Source organism: Oryx dammah, unplaced genomic scaffold (assembly GCF_014754425.2).
Source record: "Oryx dammah isolate SB20612 unplaced genomic scaffold, SCBI_Odam_1.1 HiC_scaffold_2, whole genome shotgun sequence".
Taxonomy (NCBI): Eukaryota; Metazoa; Chordata; class Mammalia; order Artiodactyla; family Bovidae; genus Oryx; species Oryx dammah.
Genome location: NW_024070186.1, coordinates 192,246,814 through 192,257,614, shown reverse-complemented (window position 1 = coordinate 192,257,614; position 10,801 = coordinate 192,246,814). Strand labels below are relative to the sequence as shown.

At 44.9% G+C, this 10,801-nt stretch overlaps 1 protein-coding gene and 1 long non-coding RNA gene across 3 annotated transcripts; one reads left to right on the top strand and one right to left on the bottom strand.

Annotated features, from left to right (window-relative positions):
• Positions 1 to 3,946: 3,946 nt before the first annotated feature.
• IFT22 (intraflagellar transport 22) lies at positions 3,947 to 8,743 on the bottom strand. Of its 2 annotated transcripts, XM_040261861.1 has the most exons (5): positions 8,575 to 8,741; positions 6,487 to 6,563; positions 6,271 to 6,360; positions 5,242 to 5,444; positions 3,947 to 4,423 (listed from the first exon to the last, which is right to left on the bottom strand). In XM_040261861.1, exons 1-5 carry the CDS (start codon positions 8,611 to 8,613, stop codon positions 4,275 to 4,277), a joined length of 558 nt encoding a protein of 185 aa, XP_040117795.1. In that variant the 5' UTR covers positions 8,614 to 8,741; the 3' UTR covers positions 3,947 to 4,274. The 2 variants fall into 2 exon arrangements, with proteins under 2 accessions (XP_040117795.1, XP_040117803.1); XM_040261869.1 differs by lacking the exon at positions 6,271 to 6,360 and having other exon boundaries at positions 8,575 to 8,743.
• Positions 8,744 to 8,750: 7 nt separating this feature from the next.
• LOC120878928 lies at positions 8,751 to 10,196 on the top strand. The gene is made up of 2 exons (XR_005724665.1): positions 8,751 to 8,850; positions 9,772 to 10,196. It is a non-coding gene; the product is annotated as an uncharacterized LOC120878928 (long non-coding RNA).
• The last annotated feature ends 605 nt before the right edge of the window (positions 10,197 to 10,801 follow it).

Below are 10,801 nucleotides of genomic sequence, written 5' to 3'. Positions count from 1 at the left end.
ACCTCTCACCTATTGTTTCCCACAAGTCTCCTCATAGATAAGAACTCTTCTCTTTAGATTGTTCATCTCATTTGTGTTGATATCTTAACGCCACTGCCACTTTTTTTTTTTTTAATGCAGAGCACAACTTCTTGCTTTTAACAGTTGCCCTCCCAAAGAGGGTGATAAATTCCAAGAGTGGCTGGATTTGCAAAATGTTCTTGAAAAAAGTACTTGAGTAGGTTTCTATCAGTAGAAACCAAGTTCCTCATACTTTGATAAAATTAGAATTTTATTTTTCCGAACAAAATATTTTATTACATAATCTGATTAACTCACACCTAGATATTTTCCAAGTCTTGTAAAGTCACCTGAAAGATTTATTTAAAAAAAGAAAGAAAACACGACAGTTCTTACATAAATTACTTATTACAAAGCTCTGATAAGACTCTAAATATAAAATCGATGAGTTGTTTTTTTTTTTTCCCACAACATTTTGAAAGTCTTAGGTTCTATATTTACGCTTGATCCAAAGAGCTGTAAATGTGGAGTAAATCTGCCTGAGGCTTTAGAGAAAGGAGGCATACTTTTAAAGGCTATCAGAAAGCCTAGATAGGAATGAACTCTGTGGTGTAAAATGACAGATGAGGTGTTGCTCACATCAAAGCACCAAGAACTTGCCTTTTGAAGTGGGAATACTTGGCAGACACAATATTTCCATTAGCTTTTAACTTTGGTAGGAAGAATGGCTCAGATCATAAATGTAGAGAACTATTTACCTGATAAAGCAATTTAGAAGTCACAGTCAAAAATATGTAATCTCTCCTTAACATTCGAAAGCAGAGAGTTTCCTCCTTCCTCATTTATTTAATTTCTTTGGTTTTGGTTTTTAAAACATAGATGCCTTCATTTCTTGCCTGACGAAAGAGTACATTTGTTGCAAAAGCATCAGCCAAGGCCAGAATGATGCTGGGAAAGATTGAGGGCAGAAGGAGAACGGGGTGACAGAAGATGAGACAGTCGGATGGCATCGCTGGCTCAATGGACATAAGTTTGAGCAAACTCTGACAGAGAGGGAAGGACAGGGAAGCCTGGCGTGCTGCAGATCACCGGGTCACTAAGAGTCGGACACGACTTAGCGACTAAACAGCAACAAGGCCAAGATGTTCATGTACTTCTCAGGAATCAGATGGGGAAGGCTGAAGTCAAGATCTAAAAGAACCATAATTCAGAATGATTTTGAGTGGTGCAAATGCAGTTAGTTACCTTTTCCATGGATATTGGAGCACTGCTCTCTTATGAACTTTTACATGTTCTCAGTTGCCAGCAAAATTCTACCTGTTGTTATAGCAATTTAGCCTACACCATGGATATAAGGGTCTTCTGGTGTTCCAGAAAACATATAATGTCCAGGAACATTCCTGAACAATTTCAAGATATGGACATTCAGGTTACAATGTGAGTTGTAGTTTTCTTTACAACCAAGAAAGCTTCAGAATGCGACTCGGTCATTTGATTGGTTTCAAGAAATATGATGCTAGATCTATGTGCCACATACTTGCAAACCATTTTCTGGGTGGTTATTTGCCCTGCTGTTGTTGCTGTAGTTGTTGTTGCTTTACCAAGTACAGTTTCAAAGTACAGCTGGGAAATGGAGCTGGCGCCCTGATCGAGTCTCACCTGAAGCTCATATACCCCATTTCCCAGCTATATGAACCAATAAATCTCTTCTCTTATCTGCAAAAAAAAAAAGTGGACCTGCTCTTGGCCAGGTCCACTTGTGGAACTCATCTGCCCAGTTACATGGGACAGTGGAAAGAGCTGGGGCATGGGGTCCAGTTCTGAGTCACTTGCTAAGTCACCTTGACCCAGTCATTTGTCATTCCCCTCAAACCTACTCCTTTTCTTCCATAATGCCTCCTCTTTAGTTGCTCAGTCAAGTCCAACTCTGTGTGACCCCATGGATTGTAGTCTACCAGGCTCCTCTGTCTGTGGGATTTTTCCAGATAAGTGGAGTGGGTTGCCATGCCCTTCTCCAGGGGATCTTCCAGATCTAGGGATGCCGGGTCTCCTGTATTGCAGGCGATTCTTTACCATCTGAACCACCAGGGAAGCTCCCATAATGCCCCAGTGAACAGCATAGGTGGTAGTCTGAGTAATGGCCCCCAAAATATCAGACGTGACTCCCTGTAACGCACATATCCTGTAAATGATACTTTCCTTAGAAAAAGCATCTTTGTAGAAGTGACTAAATTAAGGATCTTTAGGTGGGGAGATTATCCTGGATTTCGTGGGTGGGCCCTAAATGCAATTAGAAGTGTCCTAATAAGAGTACAGAAGAGGGAGATCTGAGTCAGGTACACAGGGGATTAGGCGATGTGAAGAAGGAGCCGAGAGAGATTTGAAGATGCTGGCCTTAAAGACTGGAGTGACGGCAGCTACAAACCAAGGAACGACGGCAGCCACCTCTACACTTGTCTGCCTTCTGATCCAGCCCTCATGCTGTGGTCGGAGGGGCTTTTCTACCATGGAGATCCTACATCCATCTGCAGTGATCATCCTTCAGTGGTGCCTCAAAGCCTGACTCCTTGGTCGGGTCTGAGAATCCCTTCACCATCTGACCCCTTGTCTGCTCACCCATACACGTACACGCAGCCATCTCCATACACTCCACCTCACTCACACGCTCCCTTCTCCATCCGTTGAGTGATGCTCCCACACGTCTAGGCTGTTTCACGCATCTGTGGCTCCTCACATCTGTGATACAGAGAAAGGGATCTTTCTTTAACAGTATTTATTTATTTTTGGCCACGTCAGATCTTACTTGCAGGATCTCTCATTGCTGCATGTGGGGCTGAGTGGCGGCACCTGGGGATTAGTTCCCTGACCAGGGATCAGTCCTGCATCCCCCGCACTGGGAGGTGGATTTTTAACCACTGGACCTTCAGAGAAGTTCTGATCAGTTAGTATTATTGCAGCTGTTATGTAAAGATTTACTACAGTTTGAGTTAGTGCAATCCCCTGTTTGTGTTCCTTGCAAAAGTTCCAACTGAGAGCAGGCCAGGAAGAAGAAATTCAAGCTAGGCTTAAAATGTGCTCATGGATGATCCAGGCAGTTTACTAAAAGTTTTGTTGTTGTTCAGTCACTAAGTCTTGTCGGACTCTTTTGTGACCCCATGGACTGCAGCCCGCCAGGCACCTCTGTCCATGGATTTCCCAGGCAAAAAAGTGAGTTGCCATTTCCTTCTCCAGGGGATCTTCCCCATCCAGGGAGCGAACCCACATCTCCTGCACTGGTAGGCGGAATTTTTACCACGGAACCACTAGGGAAAGCCCTGATTTACCGGAACTGTCATTTTCTGCCAATACCACTCTCACCAGACTGCCCACATGGCTACATTTTATCCCTCTTCATTGTAAAAGTGAAATGCAGCCAAGCATATTTATTCATCTCTCTTAAGTGTCTCTACTTTTCTTCCACTTTGAGTTGAAATGACATAGATTTCACTTTTGATCTACTTATTTTTAGGTTGGCAATATTAAAAAATTCAGGAAGTAAAAATTATGAAAGAACAGTAATTCCCAAGATCACTAAAACACACTCACTGGTACAATAAACTGTAAACTCGCCGTATTTGGTTATTCTGAGCATTAACTCTTTTAACCATTTTTATAGATTAGGTGTTATGACAGTATAACATAGTTTTCCCCTGTATTACACAAAGTAATATTTAAGAAGTAAATTCCCCTAAGAAAATAAAAAACTTTTTAGAGACTGTATATGTATTCTACCATCCAATGTGATATGGTGTCCAGATAGCAAGGACATCAAAGTAAAAATAATCTTGGAGAGGTTAAATGCTAGTATTTTTCTAAAATGTCCTAGGCAATTGTGCAGATTAAGGAATGAAAATCATATTTAAACCAATCCACATGAATTAAACTATGGTCATACCACTGGGTTATGACAGGTACAATTCCACAACTTTAATGACATGACATATGGAAGGAGGCCAAAAAAAAAAGAAGAAGAAGAAACCACCTCAGTTTTTCAGCTCTTTGGAGGGATCTGGGGCAAAGGAATCAGAATTCAACAATAGGATTTCCTCAGCTGAACTAAGGATGGAGAACAGATGGTATGGAGTCAACTCCCTGGCTGACTGGTCTTTGGGGCAAACAAGGAAAATGCCTTCTACAGCCAAAGGGCGAGGAGAACCTTCTTTGGTGGATGGACTTCAGGCTCTGCACTGACATTAACTTCTTTTGGGATGTGGGAGCTTCCAGATGAAGGCCGGTCAGGTAATAATGGACATCTCTTCCCGGTCTCTGCTCTCGGACACTGAGTTGATTATGCTTCTTAAATACTTTATGAATTCCATCCTGATCTCTTCCGGGTCGTCCTCGAGATTGGAGTGCACCAGCTTCAGCTTGTTCAAGGGTGGTGCTTAAAAAGGAAAATAATGTAATTAGGCATGAACTTTTAAAAAATGAATTAATTAATTTAGCCGCACCAGGTCTTAGTTGCAGTATGGGGGATCTTTGATCTTTCTTGCAGCATGTGGGATCTCTAGTGCCCTGACCAGGCATCGAACCTGGGCCCTCTGCATTGGGAGCATGGAGTCTTAGCCACTGGACCACCAGGGAAGTCCCTAGGCCATGAGCTTTAAATGAGGGGCTATCTCTAGCTCCAAAGGACCTGACTCTTCCAGGAGCCAATTTATTTAACTTTCCCAAGTCCAAAAATAAAGTGGGGCCTCCATGACACATTTTCACAGAGAAAGGTTTCACTACCTCCAGCAATAGGCTCACAGCTCTGCAAGCCACTTTCAGGCCTTCTTGGTTCTTACACCAGAGAGGAAGGCATTTCTGAATTTTCTGAGTTGTTTTCCATGATTACTTTGACACCTCTCTAATGGTCTGTTGCATGCAGATTGGAGCTTAAAGGCAAGTCAGGAAAGAGTATCCCTAATAGTATGGATGAGAGGTTAAAGCCAGGGTTTTTTTCCCCCCTCTTAGTGTCTGTCTGCTTTTACAGTGTCTGCATCCTGGGCTGGGTGGTACTAACTAACTTTTACGGGGTCTGCAGCCTGGCCTGGGTGGATCTCCTAACCCGGCAATTCTGATTTACGTGGTGAGGAAAACAAATGGCGAGGCCATAGCAGGTGCTCACAAGCTGCACAGAGCTGTTGGCTTCTAAGGCACAGAGCAACATACAAATGCCCAGAGCATTTCAGACAAAAGCCAGAACTCCTGGCTCCTTACCCAAAGCTGGGTTTTCTTTGTCACTTCCAGAGCCTGGTTTGTGGTGTGCAATTAACAGACACTGAGTATTCTGTAAGAACTGCTGCTGGACGAAGCAGGAATACCACGTCTCAATTTCCTTCAGGTGACTTGGGATGTCTATGTTGAAGACGATCACCACTCCGTGAGAGTCCTTCATCAGGGCTGGCCAGCAAGACTCGAACCTGCATGGCGTGAAGGGTAGGTGGCTCTGGTTTCTGTGTCTTGTTTTTAATTTTTTATTGGAATCTAGTTAATTTACACTGTTAAGTTTCTGCTGTACAGCGAAGTAAATCAGTAATACATATACGCATGTCCACTTTTTTTAGATCCTTTTCCCATATAGATCATTACAGAATATTGAGTTCCCTGCGCTAATACAGTAGGTCCTTATTAGTTGATCTATTTTATATATGCATGTTAAGTCGCTTTAGCTGTGTCCGACTCTTTGTGACCCTATGGACTGTAACCTGCCTGGGATTCTCCAGGCAAGAATAGTGAAGTGCGTTGCCATGCCCTCCTCCAGGGGATCTTCACAACTAGGGATGGAACCCGAGTCTCTTGTGTCTCCTGCATTGGCAGGAGGGTTCTTTACTACTAGTGCCACCTGAGAAGCCCCATTTTAGTGTGTGTATGTCAATCCCCATCTCTCAACTTATCCACCCCTCTTTCCCCACCTGGTAACCATAAGTTTGCTTTTTTACATATGTGATTCTATTTTGTAAATAAGTTCATTTGTACCTTTGTTTTTGGTAAGATTGCACATATAAACGGCAGTTCGAGTTTCTAATCATGGACTTTGAAAATAATGTCTAAGCACTAATCATGGAGAGATGACCTCTCACTGTATCATAACCCAGTCACTGACATTTCAAGAGCAATGCATGTCACCAGTCATTGATCAAGCCCCAGACACATGCTAGGAAGGGCGCTAGGCCTGAGTCCAAGGTGCCTGGTGGCCAGCTGATTTTTGAATCATTTGATGGAGCCAGTGCTCTAAAGGAAACGTACTTTGGATCGCCGCCACAATCCCAGAGCTCAAATTCACACCCCGTGCCTTTGTTGTTGCTGGTAACATGTGGGTTCTCGAATTCCAGGATCCTAGAGATAAGATAAGAGCAGCACCTCTCCTTAGCAACACTGTGCTTTGGGGATGCCACTGGCACCGAAGTCAGGAGGCGGGCGAGGAGCAGGGACTGTGTAGGACATGGGTTTTTCAGGGCTCACCTCACTCCTTGGGTTGGGTTGTATTCAGTGATGTCAGAAGATTCTGTCAGAAAGTTGGCCAAAACAGTTTTTCCACTCTATGAAAACAAAGACAGTAAAAGATCTCAGACAGTAAAAGAAGAGCAGAAAAGCCAACCATAAATAAGGACTCCAATAGCCAGCTTGGACCCAGGTGGGATGGAGTAGAGGCCATGGCCACCCTGAGATCACCCAGGGCAAGGGGCTCTCTCTGATTGGGCGGGCATGGCCCACTCTGGATTGTGGGGAGCACAGATTTCAGTACTGGCTCTGTTGCTGGGTGACTTTACTCACTTCCAAGCAGGGGGAATAGCTGGTTTAAAGGCACCAGGGCAGGAATGGATGTGACATGTTTAAGCAATAGAAAGGCTGGTAAATTTGAAGAACAGCAAGGGAGAAGGAGATACATAAAAGCAGAAATATATTTTGTGGTTGAAGCAAGATGATGGGTACTAGGACTCGTCATTCTTTCTCCCCTTGTATATGTTTGGGAATTTCCTTTAAAAAAAAGATGCATCTATGCTTGTTTTGTTTTTCATAATTCTGAGCATATTGTTGTGACTTGTCTATTTAATAGTTGATGTCTTGGAGAGTTCTCTTTGTCAGTTTATTTGCCTTATTTTGTTTCACTCTTGCAGTATCTTCTGAAGTAAGAATGTACCTTAGTTTATTTAGACATTCTCTGATTGATGGGCACCTGGGGAGTTTCCACCTGTTCAATATTGTATAGATTCATGGGGAATGTGGATGGACCTTTAGCTTCAGGGTTTGAGAAATATAACTACTAAACTATAAGCTATGCACATTTTAAACCTTAATAATTTGATCTCAGAGAAAAAGGTGTTATCAATTTATAGTCCCATCTACAGAATCCTAGAATACTCCTTTCCCTCAAAGTGCCCTAAGACTGCATGTTGCGTGCCTGCATGCTCGGTTGCTTCAGTTATGTCCGACTCCCTGCGACCTCATGGACTGGAACCCACCAGGCTCCTCTGTCCATGGTGATTCTCCCCGTAAGAATCCTGGAGTGGGTTGTCAAGCCCTCCTCCAGGGGATCTTCCTGACCCAGGGATCAAACCTGCATTAGCAGGCAGGTTCTTTACCACTAGCACTACCTAAGGAGCCTGACGGGCAAACAAGTGTCATCTTTTTATTTTGTGTTCTTGTGACTCAAGTCTTTTCATACTTCTCAGCCAGTTGCATTTCTTATACACAGACTTTGCTAGATCTATTGAGTTGCTTCTTACTTTCTTTACCGATTCTTAAACTTTCCTGTATGTTCTGCCTATGAATCCTTTTTTTGTCAAGCATTTTGCTAATATGTTCCCCTGGCTTTACCTTTGCTGTCATTTCTTCTACAGTTTCTTCATGTTTGTGTTGTGTTTAAGATGACCTTCCCTGACTCCAGATTAAAAACAGGTCTTTCCATATATTCATCTGGGAACCATGTTCCCAGCAAGTGGTCCCTTGACAACCAGCATCCACAAAATGCAAATTCTCAGGTCCCTCCCAGACCTACTGAATCAAGACTCTGGGATAGGTCCAGCAAGTTGTACTTGTAACAGGCCTACCAGGCAATTCTGATGGGTGCTGAAGTTGGAGAGTTATTTATTTACAACTTCCACAGTTGTTTTACACATTTCGCTTTTCAGTCCATCTTAATTTTATTCTTGTGTACGATGTGACCTACACAAATAGATTTAATCTCCCGCCACCACCACCCACGTTAAAGGCTAATTGTTCCAAGACCAGGTAATAGTTCAATCCTTCCTCCTGGTTTTCTTGCTCTGTTGATGTATTTCATTAGGGAAAGCCACAGGTGCAAAGGAAAGTCGTGAGATCTAGGCTCTGATCACAAACGCCACTCACTACATGGGCCTTTGAGCCTCAGTCCAACAGGGTCAAGGTCTGGGAACGCCGAGTTCCTGGTGACGCCAGCGTCACACAACAGGATGGGCGCGGTGGGAATGGGCTCCCAGCTCCAGGGGGCTCCGGGTGCCAGGCACAACCCCAGGGGCGATCTTGCGCCCCCACAGGCCCTGCTTGCCGCCCCGCCGGCCCCGGCCTCACCTCGCAGGGCCCCACAAAGAGGATCTTGGCCTTCAGCATCTCTGTCTTGGGCCCACTCAGGCGCCGCTCGAGCCCGCGTCGTAGTCTGGGCGGAGCGGAAGTCACTGCGCGGGTTGGCTACCTTCGTTCCCATGGAGACGGGAGCGGCCGCGGGGGCCGACGGGAGTGGGCGGGTTCTTGCCGGGGGCGGGGCTCCCAGAGGGCTCTGGGGTGGTCCCCTGCCCGGCTGATGCGAGGCGTGGGCTTTGGGTTGGAAGTGGGCAACAAGGCAAGAAGGTAGGAGAGAAGCAGAAAACCCGGATGCAGGTTCGCTTCGGAGTGGGGAAGCCCGTAGAGCTTGCGAGTCTGACCTCTGCTTGTGGGGAGGAGGTTGACTGCAGGTCCCCGATCTCCTTTATTCCTCCCTGTAACCCCCCCCGAGCTCAAACGGGTCAAGTAGCTGGTGAGGTGGGATTGGAACCAGGTATCTGACGCCTGTATCGCTCTGGCATGATACTGTCCATATTGAGAATGGATTTATCATATCCCTAGCCCAGTCTAGGAAAGGTCAGGGAAAAAAAACGAATCTCTAGGGGTCCATCACTCAATGTCATTTGGATGATCTGGAAGAAACCAAAAGGCCCTGGCCTGACTGATAGTGCAGGGGTCTGAAGGCATGGCTGCCACATTCAGTTTATTTTTGGTAAGGTTTGTTTTAGGTCAGTGTATTTTTGTCTGTGCTGGGTCTTTGTTTCTGCGCAATTTTTCCTCTCTTTTCTGTGAGCAGGGGTTGTTTACTCTTTCTTGCAGTGGGATAGCGTCTCATTGGGGTGGCTTCTCTTATCATGAAACATAGGCTCTAGGGTCTCCGCTTCAGTAGTTTCAGCTCCAAGACTCCAGAGCACAGGCTCAATAGTTGTGGAGCTCAGGGCTTAGTTGCTCGGCTGCATGTGGGATCTTCTCAGTTCAGGGATTGAACCCACGTCTCCTGCCTTGGCAGGTGAAGTCTTTACACTTAGCTACTAGGGAAGCCCCTTAGGGCAGTTTTAAATTACAGAGCCCTCCAGAATTTTGAGTGAGGCCATGAAATTGTGTCTATATGGGGAGAGCGCCAATACAAAATATGCTAGTCCCCCGAAAGTGCTGTTAATAGTATGACAACAACAACAATAAAGCCAAAATAAGTCCAATACCAAACTGCCTTCTTTTGTAATACAGGGTAAAATGTAGAGAAGAGTCTACCTTAACTTTAAGATGTGGTACAGGTCTTCCTTGGCGGTCCAGTGGCTAAGACTCCATGCTCTCAAGGCAGGGGCCTGAGTTTCATCCCTGGTCCAACAGTTGGATCCCACATGCTGCAACTAAGGATCAGCTAAAGATTCCACATGCCGCCAGGAAGATTGAAGATCCCAAGTGCTACAACTGGAAAGAAAAAAAAAAAAACTCAAAAAGATGTCATTCAATAAATACCTTTTGAATGCCTGCTGTCTTCTAGATATTGGAGGTGTGCCTGTACGTCTTGAAGCTTTGATTCTAGTGGAGTAGATGGATATTAAGTAAAACAAAACTGTCTACTCTCAGGTAGAGACAATTGTAGATACTGACAAGTGCTATAAATAAAAATAAATCACTAAAGAGTTAAACTTTCCAAGTGTGGCTCAGTGATAAAGAATCTGCCTGCCAAGCCAGAGATGCAGGAGACATGGACTCGATCCCTGGGTCGGGAAAACCCCTTGGAGGGGGAAATGGCAACTCACTCCAGTATTCTTACCATGGACAGAGAAGCCTGGCAGGCTACAGTCTATGGGATTGCAAACAGTCGGACAAGATGTAGCAACTCAGTAGCAACTCATCAGCAACAACAAAGGAGTTAAAGGGTGTGAAGGAGCCAGTTTTGGATGGAGTAGTCAAGGCAAGACCTTGGTGCAGAGGTGACATTAGAACAGAAAACTAGGTGAAGAGGTCTCAAATGAAGCATGTGAAAGATCTAGGGTAGGAACACTCCAGCAGAAGAACAAGGGCAAAGCCACTGAGGTGGAAACACATTTGGCATGTTCCAAAAATAGCCAGGAACCTGGCCAGGACCCCAGTGCAGGAAGAAACAGGGGGAGAGTGGTAGGAGAAGCTTTTGGAGAGACCGTGTCAGACTTTGGGCATTCATTCTAAGGATGATTGGAAGCCTGAGCCAGGGTTGTATTTGGCTCCATGTCATAGAAACTTCACCACAGCGACTTAACCAAATAAGGGA

Bases quoted from the DNA above. Each gene is read 5' to 3' on its own strand.
- IFT22 (XM_040261861.1), bottom strand. From the start codon at position 8,613: ATGCTGAAGGCCAAGATCCTCTTTGTGGGGCCCTGCGAG. The intron at 5,445-6,270 runs GTACGTTTCCTT...CACGCCATGCAG, and splicing joins GATTGTGGCGGCGATCCAAA to GTTCGAGTCTTGCTGGCCAG. The intron at 4,424-5,241 runs GTAAGGAGCCAG...TTCCTTTTTAAG, and splicing joins CAAAGAAAACCCAGCTTTGG to CACCACCCTTGAACAAGCTG.